At 51.6% G+C, this 17,554-nt stretch overlaps 1 protein-coding gene, 1 long non-coding RNA gene and 1 other non-coding gene across 3 annotated transcripts in view; 1 reads left to right on the forward strand and 2 right to left on the reverse strand.

The window, feature by feature from the left end:
- Nucleotides 1–441: 441 nt before the first annotated feature.
- LOC102410880 overlaps nt 442–17,554 on the reverse strand; it is a 30,207-nt gene continuing 13,094 nt past the window's right edge. Inside the window, exon 2 of the long non-coding RNA XR_006548355.2 lies at nt 442–700. This is a non-coding gene — a long non-coding RNA (uncharacterized LOC102410880). The remainder of the gene's footprint in view (nt 701–17,554) is intronic.
- Nucleotides 9,833–12,309, forward strand: PVRIG (PVR related immunoglobulin domain containing). The gene is made up of 6 exons (XM_006046505.4): nt 9,833–9,946; nt 10,547–10,762; nt 10,849–11,202; nt 11,288–11,411; nt 11,515–11,575; nt 11,677–12,309. Exons 2-6 carry the CDS (start codon nt 10,702–10,704, stop codon nt 12,013–12,015), a joined length of 939 nt encoding a protein of 312 aa, XP_006046567.3. The 5' UTR covers nt 9,833–9,946; nt 10,547–10,701; the 3' UTR covers nt 12,016–12,309.
- TRNAH-GUG lies at nt 16,279–16,350 on the reverse strand. The gene has a single exon. It is a non-coding gene; the product is annotated as a tRNA-His (tRNA).

Here is a 17,554-nt window from a genome sequence, read left to right on the forward strand (position 1 = left end):
CACTCACTCTTGGTGCCCAGCAGCCGTGTGGCAAGGTCACATGGAGGTGTCCCTCCAGTAGCCCTAGCCGAGGTCCTGGCCCATACTGAGCACCAACTGCCAGACGTGGTTCAGATGTGAATCAGGTGATTCTAATGCTCAGCTTTTGAGTCTTCTAGTTAAGGTCCCAGACACCGGGGAACAGAGACAAGCCATCTTCCCAGTACCTTTTCCAGATTCTTGACCCACAGAATCCTAGAGCATAACTGAACGATGGTGTTTACACCATTTTGGGGGGTTCATTATGTAGCATCAGTAACTGAAACAGAACCTTAGTCATAAGATGCTTTGGGCATATTTGTCCGTTTAAAAATTATTTATATATGAAATGAAAATTTACCATCTCGTCTATGCATTCACATGTAATGGATGAATTTATGAGGGAATGTTTTAAAATATTTTATTGGTTAACAGTACAAAAACCCCTTTTTTGCTCTAAAAGAAACATTATACTGAGAGCAAAGGGAGAAACACGAGAAAACATTTTTATTGTGCTTGCGCCCCTCCTGCCATCGCTTTGTGGTCACTTGGCCTTTGGATGTAGGGCATCTTTCTTTGGCAGGTCCCAGCGTTTGCCAGTGGTTGTTCAGCAGTTCACTGTGATTCTGGCATTTTTATGAGAGGAGGTAAGCTCATGTCCTTCACCATCTTATCTCCGCCCCTATTTTGAGAAACATTTTTAAAATCATGGCTTATTTTCTGAAGTTCTAGTTAAAAGTGTGTTTAAAACTATCAAACTGAACTTCTTAACTGAAAAGATTATCTTTCAAACATATTTAAATCCAAATGGAACACGTGCTTCTTTGGCTGCATTTGTTACTTTTTAAACAGATGAGTCAAAACCCACTGAGATCCTTCATTTGGAAGACTTGTCAACAGGTGAGAAAGTGATTTCCAAGTTGAAATAACAGTATTCTTAGAGGGAGAAACACACTGTTTGGGACAAAAAACCCACTACATCCTGTAGCACATGAAGTTGCAGTTGGTCACGAAGCTGAGTTTGCTTCTCCGACCTTATGACACTGGCCGTTAGCCGGGAGTCATGGCATGTGCGCCCAAGTGAGGGCGCCAGTGTCGCTCGAAAGTACAATGAACTTAACTTTTTATTAGTCATCTGTAGAAATGTTCATTTTTCCTGCATGACACCAGTGGATATTTTGTACCACCTGAGTTGCAGGCACCCCCCTTGACAGCTGCAGCTCGGGAGAGTTCTGTGCCAGTAAGCCCCGAGCTGGCAGAGGCAGGGCTGGGGCTTCTAAGCAGCAGCTCCGGTCAGTCAGGCCCAGGTCAGGATGGAACCACAGCTGAGGCCAGTCCCGGCAGGAGAGGTGGAGGCCTCTGCACGGCTGAACCTTGCCGTGTTGATAGGAATGTTTGCAGGGGACTGGCATTGCTGTGCCTGTCCTGGCTGCTGAATCACTGCTTAAATCATTTTAAATATTTTTCAGTACGACTTTTTCTTCCCTTGCAACCGTGAACTCTGTCAGAAGGTGAGTTGTTGGAAAAAAAAGTGTTAGTCATGTCTAGCTCTTTGTGACCCCATGGACTGTACAGGCTCCTCTGTCCATGGGATTCTTCAGGCAAGAATACTTGCCTGGAGTGGGTTGCCGTGCCCTCCCTCCAGGGGATCTTCCCAACCCAGGGATCGAACCCAGGTCTCCTAAGCTGCAGGCAAATTCTTTACTATCTGAGCCACCAGGGAAGCCCTGGAGGAGTTGATGTTCTCTTCTAAAGTGAAGAGGGTTTTTCCAGTTTGTTGAGAAAAGCCTTCTGCTAAGAAACATTTAAAGTTTTCACTTTGTCCTTTGAACTCCAGGCAACACTGACCCTGGGGGTTACAGGATGAAAGAATTTGTGCTTGGATGACATGAGAGAATGGGGTGGTATTTTCATAAATACATTTTAAGGCCTTCTCTGTAGTTCCTTCCCAGGGAAAAGGAGGGGAACGTCAGGATCCTGAGAAGAAGCCACAAAGCAATTCAATCTCTAGCACAGATTCCCTGAAAACCCTGTGTGTTGAGCGGGATTGCTGAGAAATAGGCCCTGAAGAGTGCTCAGGCAGGAAGGGAGAAATGGAAAGCCAGCAAACTCACCAGAGATGAACCCAGGAACCTCAGGAAACTAGAGGGCAGGGCTCAGAATGCTGGGGGAGACCCAAAGGACAGTCCATTTACTTGAGTAGATTAGACCCGGTCATGGGCTGAGTGGGGTGGTAGAAGCGGAAAAACAGGGTCGTGTGTTGGCCTCCCCATCAGGATGGCGAGGGCGCCTGAGGCGGGAACTCAGCACAGGTTCTCTGCTGAGGTGGCAGATGCTGCGGCTTTTGTGACAAAAACCTTATAATTCCACTTAAATTTTTCCCTGGGACAAGCTGCTGAGCATAGTGGTTAGTCGAGTGAGTTTGGGAGCTACAACTTGTGTTTGCTGTGTCCTGCTAGCTTTGTGATGCTGGATAAAGTATTTGCTCTTAAGGTGGTAGTTGTGAGCAATTCACATACGCTAGTTTCATAGTTACAAATTTAGCACATAGTATACACTCAGATATAACCTTTTACATTATTTTGATGTAAGAACTTAAGTGGCCTATTACACACATTTAAAGCAGATGTAAAAATGAGTCTGTCTCTACCAACTCAAAATGAGGATGGTCCTCATTGTGGATGGTCACGAGGATCCACTGAGAGGGCTGGAGCCTGTCGTGGGCAGAGTGCTGCCCCCCGCGCCGTTTACCTGGTCCTCCAGTCACACTCCAGCAGCTTTCCCGCTGCTTTGCCCGATCGTGAAGACCTGGGAAATCCTAGCCCCAGTTCAAACCCTCGAGGTTTCCAGAGACTGACCATAGGCGCTGCTTGCTCTGCAGGAAGACTAGGGCTGTGGCCACAGGGGTTTCACCAAGAGATGTCAGAGCAGGAGGTGGCCAGTACCAGACCTGTGTTATCTAACCTGTACCTCCAGGCCAGAGGGCAAAGGCCAACAGTGGTGAATACAGGGCTCACTGTACTTAAAAGATTTTAATGACCTTTGTGTCTCCTGAGCTCAAAATTCTGGAGACTGTTCAGGAATAGCCAAGAAAGTTCTGAGAAAGGATGAGCACCTTCACATACATCAGAACATAAAAGCATTCTACTTAGGACCATGTAATATTGACACTGGAATAACCAAATAAATCAATGGATAGATTAGGAAAGAATCTAGAAGTAGGCCCCTTTGTGAGAATTAATAATTAGGACACCAGGAGACTGAGGGGACTTGGCCAAGATGGAGTAAAAAGACCCTCAGTTTACCTCTTCTCATGGGCACACCAAAATTACCACTATTTACAGAAGAATTAATGAGAAAGATCAGAATCTACCAGAAAAGACCTTCTACAACTAAAGATATAAAGAAGGAATCACAAAATGGGTAAGAGGGACAGAGTTAGGACAGAGTCGACCCAGAGCAAGCAACCCTCAAATACAAAAGTAGTTATAGTTGCAGAGGTTCTCCCATGGAGGGTGGGATTGGCAGCCCACATCAGGCGCCAGAGCCATTGGGAAGATGGGCCTGCAGAATGGCCTTGAAGGCTGATGGGGCTTGCTTGAGGGGGAGCCAGAGGGCTGTGGGAAATGGACTCCACTCTTAAAGGGCATGTACAGACACATGGTGGGGGACTCCGGACAGAAGAGTCTGAGGCAGAGCCACCTTGGAGAGTCTCCCAGAGAGGCAGGTGGCAACCGGCGTCCACCTTGGGGACATAAGTGCTGGCAGAAGAGCTTGTTCTACCACAAGGACACTGGCGCTGGCAAGTTCCATGTGGACTCCTCCCTCTAGTTCATCAGCCTTGGGACTTGGCCCCACCACTGCCCCCACCCCCGACAGCCTGCAGGCACCAGTGCTGGGAGCCTCAGGCCAGGCAACTGCCAGGGCTCATGGGGTCCTGGCATAGCAAGCTGCAGGGTTGTGGTCCTGGAGCTGGTGTCTGCCTACTGGTGGGCTGGACGGGGGTCCAGGGCACCCGCCTCCCAGCAGCTGGCAGGCTGCCTTAAGACCCCCAGAGCCCACAGCCACTGTCCACTGAAGGGCACAGGACCCAACTTCACCTCACACGCCAACTCTGGGATGCAACTCCGCCCATCAGTCAGCGAGTACCAGCCCCAATACCCCTGGGCTCTGGGTCCAGCTACTAGCGAGCTGGCAGGCCATAGCCCCACCTGCCAACAGGTAGATATTAGCCCCAGACCATTGCAGCCCCATAGCCTGCCATAGTGGGACCCAGCCCACCCTTCAGCAGGCAGATAGGCACAGCCCTGCCGTCCCCCTGGGCCCTGCTCACCAGTTCTAGGACACCTTGGGCCCTTGGCCAGAGAACTTGGGATTTAGCACCGCCCAGCAAGCAGGTTGACACCAATGTCAGGATCCACAGGGCCCAGTAACCGGAGACCCTGGGACCCATCTCCGCTCACCAGTAAACCAGCACTGGCCCCAGGACCCCTGGGGTTCTGCAGTCAGCTAGCTGCCTTGTGATCAGGCCCCAACTAGAAGCTGGTAGACTTTGCACAAGACAGGGCCTAGAAGCCAGCCCAACTAGGGGCCAGCTATGCCTACCAGACTGCCCACAGTAATTAGCCTGCCACCATAACCCAACACAGGGCCACCCCTAGAGCGTGCATCCCTGGTGACCAGAGGGGAGTGCGCTGCTGGGATACATAGGACGTCTCCTACAAAAGGCCACTTCTCCAAGACCAGGAAACGTAACCAATCTACCAGATAGTGTGCTGGTCACTCAAGTCATGTCCAACTCTGCGACTCCATGGGCTGTAGCCCACCGGGTTCCTCTGTCCATGGACTTCTCCAGGCAAAAATACTGGAGTGGGTTGCTATTCCCTTCTCCAAGGGATCCTCCCAACTTAGGGATCAAACCCAGGTCTCCTGCAGTGCAGGCATATTCTTTACTGTCTGAGCCACCAGAGAAGCCCAGGAATTCCAATACATTCATAAAAAAGAGTTTGGCCCTACATAGAAATAAAAACAGCAAATTAAGCAGAGTGAGGTGACAGAGAAACATGTTACAAAAGAAGGAAAAAGACAAAGTTGCAGAACTACGTGAAGTGGAGACAGTCAATCTACTGGATAAAAAGTTGAAGGTAATGGTCATAAAGATGATCAAAGAACTTCAGAGAAAAATAGAAAAACAGAGTAAGAAGTTAGAAGTTTTTAAGGAAGAGTTAGAAAATATAAACTGGAACTGAATAATAAAGAGAAAAATACACTAGAAAAAAATCAGATTAAATGATACAGAGGAATGGATCAGTGAGCTGGAAGACAGCAGTGGAAACTGCTATAGCTGAACAGAAGAAAATAAAAAATCAGGACAGTTTTTTTTTTAAATTTTATTTTATTATTAAACTTTACAATATTGTATTAGTTTTGCCAAATATCGAAATGAATCCGCCACAGGTATACCTGTGTTCCCCATCCTGAACCCTCCTCCCTCCTCCCTCCCCATACCATCCCTCTGGGTCGTCCCAGTGCACCAGCCCCAAGCATCCAGTATCGTGCATCGAACCTGGACTGGTGACTCATTTCATACATGATATTTTACATGTTTCAGTGCCATTCTCCCAAATCTTCCAACCCTCTCCCTCTCCCACAGAGTCCATAAGACTGTTCTATACATCAGTGTCTCTTTTGCTGTCTCGTACACAGGGTTATTGTTACCATCTTTCTAAATTCCATATATATGCGTTAGTATACTGTATTGGTGTTTTTCTTTCTGGCTTACTTCACTCTGTATAATAGGCTCCAGTTTCATCCACCTCATTAGAACTGATTCAAATGTATTCTTTTTAATGGCTGAGTAATACGCCATTGTGTATATGTACCATAGCTTTCTTATCCATTCATCTGCTGATGGACATCTAGGTTGTTTCCATGTCCTGGCTATTATAAACAGTGCTGCGATGAACATTGGGGTACAGAAAATAAAAAATGAGGACAGCTTTAAGAGACCTCCAGGAGAACACTGAGCACGCTAACATGCACATCACAGAGGTCCCAGAAGGGGGAGAGAGAGAGAGAAAGGGGCAGGAAACATATTTGAAGACATAAGAGCTGAAAACATCCATAATCTGGGGATAGCAACAGACATTCAGGTCCAAGAAACACAGAGTCCCAAACAGGATCAACCCAAAGAGGACTACACCAGGACACATTGTAATTCAAATGGCAAAACTGGAGAATATTGAAAGCAGTAAGGGAAAAGGAACCAGTTTCATACAAAGGAACTCTGGTAAGGCTATCAGCTGAGTTTTCAGAAATTTTGCAGGCCAGAAGGGAAATGCGTGAAATGGTGATGAAAGAGAAAACCTACAACTAAGAATAATTTACCCGGCGAGGTTTTTGTTCAGATTTGATGGAGAGATCAAAAGTTTTATAGACAAGCAAAAGCTGGAAGATTTCCATACTACCAAACCAAGAAACCTTAAAGGGACTTACCCAAGCAAGAAAAAGGTAACACTAGAAACATGAACATTACAAAAGGAAAAACCTCATACGTAAAGGCAGATAAGTAGGAAGTTAGCCACATACAAAGCTACTAGTAAGATTAAAAGACAAAAGTAGTAAAAATCATCTATACTCACAATAAGTAGTTAAAGATATACAAAAAAAGATATTAAAATGTGTTTGAAATCAAGACATCAGCAACTTAATCACATATATATATATAGACTGCTATGTGTAAACCTCATGGTAACAACAAACCAAAAATCCATAACACACACACAGAAATCCAAATACTAAAGAGTCATCAGTTCACAAGGGAATAAGGCAAAAAAAGAACAAAAGAACTACAAAAACAAGCAGAAAACAACACCTGGACTGGAGACACATTAATGCCACAGGTGTTAGTTTCTGCAAAAATCCCCCAGTCAACATTAACACCACGGGTGTTAGTTTCTGCAGATTCCCCAGTCAGTAATGTGTTAATAAAACAGCAATAAGTGCATACCTATCAGTAATTACTTTAATGTCAATAGACTAAATGTTTGAATCAAAAGACATAGAGTGGCTAAATGGATACAAGACCCATATATGTGCTGCCTGCAAGAGACTCACTTCTAATCTGAAGAGACAGAGACCGAGAGAGGGGATGGAAAAAGGTATCCATGCAAATGGAAATCAAAAGAAAGCTGCGGCACCAATACTTAATATCAGACAAAACCAACTTTACAACAAAGACCGAATAGGAGACAAAGGAGGACATTATGTAACGATCAAGGGATCACTCCAAGAACAATAATTAAAGATATACATGCACCCAACATAGGAACACCTAAATACATAAACTAAGCCTCTTGATGAAAGTGGAGAGTAAAAAAGTTGGCTTAAAGCTCAACATTCAGAAAACGAAGATCATGGCATCCGGTCCCATCACTTCATGGCAAATAGGTGGGGAAACAGTGTCAGACTTTATTTTTTTGGGCTCCAAAATCACTGCAGATGGTGACTGCAGCCATGAAATTAAAAGACGCTTACTCCTTGGAAGGAAAGTTATGACCAACCTAGATAGCATATTCAAAAGCAGAGACATTACTTTGCAAACAAAGGTCCGTCTTGAGTCAAGGCTACGGTTTTGCCAGTGGTCATGTATGGATGTGAGAGTTGGACTGTGAAGAAGGCTGAGCACCGAAGAATTGATGCTTTTGAACTGCGGTGTTGGAGAAGACTCTTGAGAGTCCCTTGGACTGCAAGGAGATCCAACCAGTCCATTCTGAAGGAGATCAGCCCTGGGATTTCTTTGGAAGGAATGATGCTAAAGCTGAAACTCCAGTATTTTGGCCACCTTATGTGAAGAGTTGACTCATTGGAAAAGACTCTGATGCTGGGAGGGATTGGGGGCAGGAGGAGAAGGGGATGACAGAATGAGATGGCTGGATGGCATCACTGACTCAATGGACATGAGTCTGAGTGAACTCCGGGAGTTGGTGATGGACAGGGAGGCCTGGCGTGCTGTGATTCATGGGGTCGCAAAGAGTCAGACACGACTGAGCGACTGAACTGAACTGAGTATTAACCGACATAAAGGGGGAAGTTGACAGCAACACAATAGATGGACCTGGAGGGTATTAATGCTTAGTGAAATAAGTCAGAGAAAGTCAAATACTGTACATCACTTATAAATGGGATTTTAAAAATACAACAGACTACTGAATATAACAAAAAAGCACTCATGGATAAAAAATTAGTGGTTACTAGTGGGGAGAGAGATGGTAGAGGGGCAAAATAGGGGTGGGTGATTAAGGGGTACAAACTACTATGAATTAAATAAGCCAGAATGCTATTAGTATGTAATACAGGGAATATAGCCAATATTTTATAATTACAAATGGAATATAACCTTTAAAATTGTGAATCACTATGTTGCATACCTGAAACATATAATATTGTACATAAACTATAACTCAATTTAAAAAATAAGGCTACAAGGTTTGTACAGCACAGGGAATATAGCCAATGTTTTGTAACTTTATTTTTTTAGCTTACAATATTATTTTATTATTTGATTTTTTTATTATTTGATTTTTTTAACTTTACAATATTGTATTGGTTTTGCCATATATCAACATGAATCCGCCACAGGTATACACGTGTTCCCCATCCTGAACCCTCCTCCCTCCTCCCTCCCTGTACCATCCCTCTGGAGTAAAATCTATAAAAAATTTAAATCACTATGCTGTATACCTGAAACTAATGTTATAACTCAACTACCAATAATAATTTTAAAAGATGGCAAGTGACTATTCAACAGGGGTTTGGAGACATTGGCTGGCATCCTAAATTGTAAAATAATACCAGCTCCAAATTAAAATTCTTCATGGATCAAACGTAAACCCTCATAAGAGTTAAGCATAAAAACAAAACTATGAAGTTATAATTTGGCCCTCCTAAGCAACACACAAAATCCAGAAACAATAAAAGATGGACATTCTTAACCTTACTGAAAATTAAAATGCAGAGGGAAAGGGAGCGGGCGGCTGAGAACAGTAATGTTTTCTGCTCTTGAAACACAACAACAAACAACACGACACTGTGGCGTCTGAATCTCGTACGATGAGAACTTACTGGGGACGACGTGACTTGCAAGACTGAAAAAAACCCAAAATGCTGAATAGTTAACTTTGTGCTGTGGCTTTTCATTCATCGGTCACCCAGTGTTGAGCTCCTCTATGTACTTGGACCGTGTGGAGGTTAATAAAAGAGCCACCACCAGGGCCCGCCATCTGGGCGGGAGGTTATCCATGAAGGAAAAGCACTCTGGAGAGACAGCTTCCTAGAGTGGGTGGGGTCTGACCTGGGCCTTGCAAAGCGGGGAGAAGAAAAGGGTCCTCCCGGCTAGAGAGGCTGAAGTCGGTGGCCCCATGCGCCCTGGTGCTCGGCACCCGCGCTGGGCTGGGCCTCCGTGGAGTGGGCGAGCTCTGCACAGGTCTCCCTCACCTCAGGGGAACAGGAGGGGAGAAAGCGGGTGAGAGCAGGTCTGAGTCAGGTTTGGAGACCAGCACCCAGCCTGAGAGAAGGTCAAGGGGTAAGAGAATGCACGCCACCTGCGCTGGGCGCCATGAAGTGACTGGCCTGGAGGCCCTGCTTATTCTGGCTCTCGGGTGTGGATGGTTCACTTGAGACTGGCAGGCTGATGGCTGGCACCACGGAGTCTGAAGAGATGCTGAATCAGGGGCATGTGGGCAGGGCAGGCCTCGGCAGCACTGCCCTCTGAGTTCTCAGCACACCCCGGACAGGAGTCCTCCACACAGACCCATGGCTCTATCCCCTAAGCTCAACAGCCACTCTCAGCCCAGATGCAAGTTCAGCAGAAGACAAGACAGGACGCAAAGCATCCTGAGCACTTGTCACTGCTGACAGCAGCACTCTGGTCAGTGTGTGTTCTGTAAACGAAGGTACACAGGAAAGCGGTTTAGAGCGATTCTTAGGGGGAGAGACGGCGTGAGCCCGCGAGGTGGGGGTGAGGGTGGTTAAAGAGAGGCCAGGTGGCCAGGATGGGAAGCCTTCAGAATTTCCTGATGGGCTGAGATGAGTGAAGAGTTTAGACGACTGCGCCTTTGGCCTTAGCAGCTGGAAGCCAGTTGCCCTCAGCTGTGGGGAGGAAGGTGCAGATGGAGCAGAGCTCTGCAGGCAGGTCACAGCCCAGCTGTGCCTGGCAGGCTCCGCTTCCTCTCCCCAGGTTCTGCCACATTCCCTTCAGGGAGGCTGGGGGGGTGGTGTGTGTCTCAGCCTTCTTCCTAAAGACAAACCAGGGGGTCCGTCCCTCTCCAGGGAAGGACATCGTCTCAGGTCCCCCTGCAGCATATCTCCCCTCAGAGCCGCCCCCCACCCCAGGGCTGGTACACACAGGCAGGGCAGGGCTGGGAACCTGAGCCACCGTCCCGCTCACACTGGAGCGCAGCGTGGGAACAGGGAAAACCTTGTCACTGTCACTTTAAATTTCTTGGGGGGGGTTGTTTCTCGACCCCAGATTCATAGAAGGAAGTGGGGCAGGTTTGCAGAGTACCCAGCAGCTGCTCCCAGGACTGGCTCGTCCTCATACGTAAAACTTCCTGCGATGACACCGGAAATACAAGTGCTGTCCCCACGACCACAGCCCCCTGGAGCCCGGGCCAGAGGGGAGCCATGGACAGGCCCCGGGCCCTGGGCCTGCTCTGGGCGCTGCTGACTCTCTGCCTCACTGCTGGTGAGTGGGGGGCCGCAGAGGAGCAGAGGCCCTGGGTGCGGGTGGGGACCCAGGCCCGGACCTCGTCCCTGCACCTTCTCCCACAGGGACTCCGGAGGTGTGGCTGCAGGTTCAGAGGGAGGCCACCGAGGCCTCCTTCACCATCCGCTGTGGATTCCTGGGCTCGGGCTCCATCTCCCTGGTGACTGTGAGCTATGGGGGCCCTGACGGTGCTGGGGGGACCACGCTGGCTGTGCTGCACCCCACCCTCGGCACCAAGAACTGGAAAGCTGCCTGCCGGGCCCGCTGGGAAACCAGTACCAGCATCTCCCTCACCTTGGAAAGGGCTCCCACCGCAGCGGGGGGCTCCAGTCCCAACACCACCTTCTGCTGCAAGTTCACGTCCTTCCCTGAGGGCTCCCAGGAGGCCTGTGGGAACCTGTCCCTCAGCACAGACCAAGGTGGGGCGGATGAGGAGGGGGGCTGGAGGGACAGGGAGGGACTTGGGACGCCAGCCACCTGACTGGTATGCCTCTCTGTGCACAGAGCTCCCTGCTCCCAGTCCAGCCTCCGTGCTGCGGGCCGACCTGGCCGGGATCCTGGGGGTCTCGGGGGTCCTCCTCTCTGGCTGCGTCTACCTTCTCTACCTCCTGCGTCGGCAGAGGCACTGGTGAGATGCAGCCCCCGCTGAGCCCAGTCCACCCCGCCCCCCATCTCCCCCTGATCCCAGGCCAGCCACACGCTTTGCCTCTGACCATCCTCACTCTCCCCAGGTCCGTCATGAAGCTTCAGCCGCCGAGACACAGCAGTCCCCAGACAGACGGGAGAGCCAGTGTGAGGATGGGGGCTGGTTTCGGAGGGGAATGGAGGGAACTGCAGCTGGGGGGCCAGGAGATGGAGCCTCACTCGGGCCTCCGTCCCCATCATCCCTGCAGGCAGCCGGCCAAGCCTCCCTGACCTCCTTCCACGTCCCCTACGCCACCGCCGCCACCGCCACGACCTCCAACTACTTCAGCCCGGCAACCCTGCACCCGGTCCCCCAACCCCAGCCACTGCCTGGGTGGGTGCCGCCCCTCACCCACGCCCCGCGCCGACCCCAGAGCCCCGGCCCCTGGGCGCCCCCGCCGGCCTCCGCACGCAGCAGTTTCGTCTCGGTGGAGAACCGACTCTACGCTCAGGCGGAAAAGCGGCCGCTCCACGCCCGCGCCGACCGCATCCCGCTCCCGGACAGTCTGGGGCGCAAAGCCGCTTTGGGGCCTTCAGGAGTGCGATGAGAGGGACCCCGGGTCACTCTGCCTTTCTTCTCTCCGGGCCTCTGGGAACCCCCCTCTGTTGGATGTCTGCGTTCTGGGGGCCACCGTCTTTGCACAGCTTGTTTTATCCTTAGGCTTCCAGCGAGCGTCTCCACACAGACCCCGCGGGCTGCGGATGTGGGCAGCACGTGTGCAAGCGTGGGCACGCGGGTGTATGTGTGAGGCGACAAAACCCCATCCCAGGTGGTTTCCTGTTTTCAAGTCCTCAGCTCCCCAGGTGAGGGCAATAACTGTCAACAAAAATGGTTTCTCTGACCTTGCCTTTTCTTCTTTGGGGGTGTGGGCAGGGGCGGGGGGCAGGTTTGTAAGAGCTTAGCGGCGTTTCAACCCCTGGGAGGGGCCAGGTTAGGACCGGAGGGGAGGGGGCGTCATCATGGGGACCTGTCCTCTGCCCCACCCCCGGCGGAGGTAGGGAGTGGGGGTGTCCTGGCCCTGCAGGTCTGGCTGAGGAACGCCAGGTGCAAAGACAGGTTGGGGGTCTGGTGGCCCAACCACAAATCCCACTATGTCCTGGGACCGCAGCAAAGGCTTCTGGGGCTTCAACCTCAGAAAAGTGCCCGGGTCAGGGGCTCCCCGAGATGGCCTGGGGGTGGGCCCTGATGCCCTCCCTCCAGAGCTGACATTCAGAGGCAGGGGACCCACCTCAGCTCGGCCCACACTGGCTTCCTCCGGCTCCTCTCTGTTACCTGGGCACCAGGATTGCTCCCCACTGGCCACCTTGAAGGGTGGTGGGGGCAGGCAGAGGCCGCTCAGACCCGGCCTGAACCCACGATCGCCGCCCACCCCCAGGGAGCAGTTTTCCTCCTGTAAACAGGCCCAGCGGCCCTCAGCTGGGCCTGGGCCTCCTCACACCTTTGCCACAGGAGACATGGTGAGAGCCCTGTAACTGCAAGGACCCACGGGCCGTGATGGATTCTGAGTGGCGGGGTGGGGGCCGCAGAATGGGCCTGGAGCCAGGCTCGGACAGCACCCAGCCAGGCGGGGGCACCTGCTGCTTGGCCCCTTCCTGGGTCCTGCCTGTGGGAAACCCCAGGAACCGCCTCCTCTGCCTGGCTCAGGGAGGGTCTGCTCAGAGGCTACGTCCAACCACAGAATCTTCCAGAAACCTCACTTACTCCTGCAGGCATTGTTCAATAAACCCATGGGAGTCCCACCAGCCAGCAGCTCTACACCACACAGGGGAGAGGGTGAACCAGATAGGGCGAGGGGGTGGTTGAGGGTCATCGGCATCCTCTGAGGAGCCCTCATCACTGGCTTGTCAGCTCAGTGGTCCATGTAGGATTGGGGGCTCATGGGAAAGAGGTGGGGGTGCTGAGGAGGTCCCTGATGGTAAACCAAGGTAGAGAGATGTAAGCAAGGGAATAGCCTGGGGCCGGGCAGCCTTGGGACCACGTCAAGACCAAGGACAGAGGGGTGGGCAGTAAGGCTGAGGGAAGGCCTTAAAGGAAGGTTCACTTGCCTAGAAGAGACTGTTCATGGGAGGACGGGGCCGCTCTGAGGGCTCCTGGGCCCCCAGCCAGGCCACCGGCCCATGAGTCGGGAGAGCCCGCCACCCGCGCGGCCTGAGCCGGCCTTCCGCCAGCTCAGGAGGCCATGAAACCCTCATCCTCGGGAGCCAGGAGGTCTCCGCCGCGGGCCTGTTCCTAGCCGGCCCCAAGTCAGAGCCAGGGGTGGTGAGGGGCCCGGCTGAGAGCCGAGGTGTGGCTGCGCACAGCCCCCTCAAAACCCAGCCTTCGTTCAACATTTGGGGTCCCTGAGTCCCAAAGGGGCGAGGACTGGCACCAGGGGACAGGACTTGTACAGCCCCAGCACTTCCCCTGGGCATCCGGGACATGCCCTCAGCCGATCCGGCGGCGTAAGGCTTGGGTTCTGATCCCAGGCGCCGCGCCCCGCCTGGGAGACCCGGGGGGGCTCACTTCACCTCCAAGAGGCTCACTTTGCGCCTCCCAGGAGGGAGGTAAGGCCCGAGGGGCATGAGGAGATAGTGAACCAGGCCCAGGCACTAAGCAACTCCGCCCGGAGCAGCCTATTTACTACTTTGAAAACACCTGCCACTCGGGGTGTTTAACAGCCCACTTAAGAGATGTAGAGCCAGAGCCCCAGGTCCCACAGCTGGGAGGCAGAGGCGTTCTTAGTGGGAAGGAGGGGAGACGCTCGCCGCTGGGCTCGGGGAGTGGCAGAAAGAGACCGCGGCGGAGACGCCGGCCGGGCGTGCGGGGGCCACCAGGTGGCGCCACCGACACGACTGTGCGGCACGCGAGGCGGTCCCGAGGCCCCTCCGCAGAAGCCGCCCGCCCAGCCAGCGGGAGCGAAGAGCGAACTCAAGGCGCGACAGAGCTGTGGGCCCAGCCCCCATCCGGGACCCCCATCCTCTCTAGCCAGCCCCGCATCCCCGCCCCCCTCACCTGGCCCAGGAGCCCGCCCCAGAGCCTGCGACCCCAGCCCAACCCTCAGACAGCCCTGGGGACCCTTCGTCCCCGTGACTGCCTGCCACCCCCGGCCACCTGCTCCTCCTCCCGCTCCCATCCCACCACAGCGAGGCCAGAGGGCCCCTGAAGACGCACCCCAATCTGCTCCCCCCTCGGCGACCCACAAGCTCCCCTTCTGCAGTTCAGCCCCCACCCACCCTCGGGCTCGCCCCGCGGCCCCGCCCTGAGACCGCCCCTAGTCCCCAGCGCTCAGGAGCCCTCCTTCCCACCCGGTCTGCCACCTGTCCCGGTGGGCCGCAGCTCCCACCCTCCCTCCGGGGAGCCCACGGCTTTTCTAGGCTTCCGACTCTCGGCTGCCAGTGCCCAGTGCTGCTGCCCGCCCAGATGGAGCGCTGGACCCTGGGCATCACCACCACCTGCTGGTGTGACCTCGGGCTTCCTGTGGGTCCGAGAAGCCTCACACCCTTGCTGGCTAGCTGTAGGGGCTGGGCAACGTTGTGGCCTCACCCCCAGTCCAGTCCAGGCGCCCACCACCTGCGGTTGACCCTAGCAAAGGAAGGGAGGGGTCTGGGACCTAGGGAGCAGAAATCAGACGTGGTGTCTGAGGGCTTAACCAGCCCCAGCACCTCCAGAGAGAAGGGCTGGTCTGGATGAGCCCGGGGCTGGAAGGGGCCAGAGTTGAGGAGCCAGGGGAGCCTCTGGCCTCCCTGCTGGTCTCTGGGCCTCTCCCAGGCCCCCGGGGAGCAACTCTCCAGAGAGAAAGCACAGGCTGTGCCCCATCCCCAACACAGGGATGCCCCAAAGCACAGGATACTATGTCTGCTGGCAAAGCCAGGGATGGGAAGGCCCTCCAACCTCAGGTTCCACTCAGGTTCCTGCTGAGGGTGGGCATGACATCTGGAATTTCCATTAGTGACCCCTCAGCAGCTTCATTTGAGCATCCATGAAATGGGTCAGAAAGCTATTTGGATAAAATAGACATTACAAAAGATTAGGGTGCTCTGAGGAGGAGGAGGAGGGCTCCTCTGGGATGACCTTTTTTCCCCAAATTTTTTTCTTGTGGCAAAATATACAAAACTTACCACATGAGTCATTTTTAAGGGAAAAGTTGAAATGCAGTTGAGGAACAATATTATGGTAATTCCAGGTGTACTAGTTGATGCTTTGAACTGTGGTGTTGGAGAAGACTTTTGAGAGTCCCTTGGACTGCAAGGAGATCCAACCAGTCCATCCTAAAGGAGATCAGTCCTGGGTGTTCATTGGAAGGACTGATGTTGAGGCTGAAACTCCAATACTTTGGCCACCTGATGCGAAGAGCTGACTCATTTGAAAAGACCCTGATGCTGGGAAAGATTGAGGGCATATGGCAATTATATCTTTAATTTTTTGAGGATCCTCCATACTGGTTTGCACAGTGGTTGCACCAATTTACATTCCTACCAACAGTGCCTAAGTGTTCCCTTCTCTCCACATCCTTGCCAACATTTGCTATTTTCTGTCCTTTTGGTGACAGTCATTCTGACAGGCATTAAGGTGGTATCTCATAGTCATTTTCCTTTGCAAGATGACATTTAAAATAAAACCTGAGGGACTTCCCTGGTCCCTGGTTGGGACTCCACGATTCCCAGAAAGAGGGCACAGGTTCGATCCCTGGTTAAGTGTAAGTAAGTGTAGTCGCTCAGTCATGCCCAACTCTTCGGGACCCCATGGACTGTAGCCCACCAGGCTCCTCTGTCCATGGGATTCTCCAGGCAAGAATACTGGAATGGGTTGCCATGCCCTTCTCCAGGGGATCTTCCCGACCCAGGGATCGAACCTGGGTCTTCCGCATCACAGGCAGATGCTTTACCCTCTGAGCCACCAGGGAAGCCCGATCCCTGGTTAGGGAACTAGAATCCCACATGCCACACGGTGCAGCACCTGCCCCCCAAATTAAAATTAAACCTGAACACGAGTGGTAGTTCTCTATGCAAAGATTGTAGCGAGATTGTTCCAGGCAGGAAAAAGTACGTACAAAGGCGCCATGGTTAAGAAGAGCTTGGCGCTAGCATGGCCCAAGGAAGGTCAGGAAACAAGGCGAAAAAGAGAGCAGTAAGCAAAACCCAAAAAAGGGATCTGGATTTTATTGTTAGGGCAGGAGTCACTCTTGCTGGGTTTTAAGCAGAACAGTAAGATGATCAGAGTTACATTTATACAAATATCATTCTGGTGCTGGGTAGAGAACACTTGCATGAGAGGGAGAATAGAGAACAGTTAGGAAGCTACCACATAATCCAGGCAGGAGATGGAGTGTCTGAGTCAAGGATGGTGAAAAGTAGATGGAAAGAAGTGGATGGATTAAAAATGTGTTTTGGAGGCTGAGGGTTGTTCCCGGCTGTGGAAAGAAGGAATCAGGATGGTCTTATGGGTAAAGCCCAGTTTTCCAGCTTGAACAACTAGGTAGGGGGAGATGCCATTCACTGAGATGGAAGACTGATGGCAGCACATCCCAGGGAAAGGGTGATAAGGGGCCAATAAACGCTTAAGTTGAGAGAGCTGAGATGCCTGAGCTCGAATGAGGTGCAGCCATGTCAGTGCCTCCTAACAGCCCAGGCAGCATCTTTGGAAAGGACAAGAATTATATGCAAAACATTGGAAAGAAAGAAAAATTCTAAGTAAATGGTAAGATGTACCATGTTTATAGATCAAAAGACTCATTGTTTAAAGATTATTTCTACCTAATGTATCTACCGGAGCAGGAAATGGTAACCCACTCCAGTGTTCTTGCCTGGAGAGTCCTGTGGACAGAGGAGCCTGGTGGGCTGCTGTCCATGGGGTCGCACAGAGTCGGACACGACTGAAGCGACTGAGCATAGCATGCAATGTATCTACAGAGTCAAAGCATTCTGAATTGATATTCCAGCAGGCTGCATTGTAGAAACTGCCCAGCTGATTTTAAAACTTAAAATGTATTTGGAAATATAGAAGTAAAATTCCTATACCATATGGCAATTATATCTTTATTTGGAAAAAGTAAAACAATTCTGAAAAAAACGAAGTTGGAGACTCATATTATTGAATTCAAAACTTAT

This window comes from Bubalus bubalis, chromosome 24 (genome assembly GCF_019923935.1).
Source record: "Bubalus bubalis isolate 160015118507 breed Murrah chromosome 24, NDDB_SH_1, whole genome shotgun sequence".
NCBI classification, from domain to species: domain Eukaryota; kingdom Metazoa; phylum Chordata; class Mammalia; order Artiodactyla; family Bovidae; genus Bubalus; species Bubalus bubalis.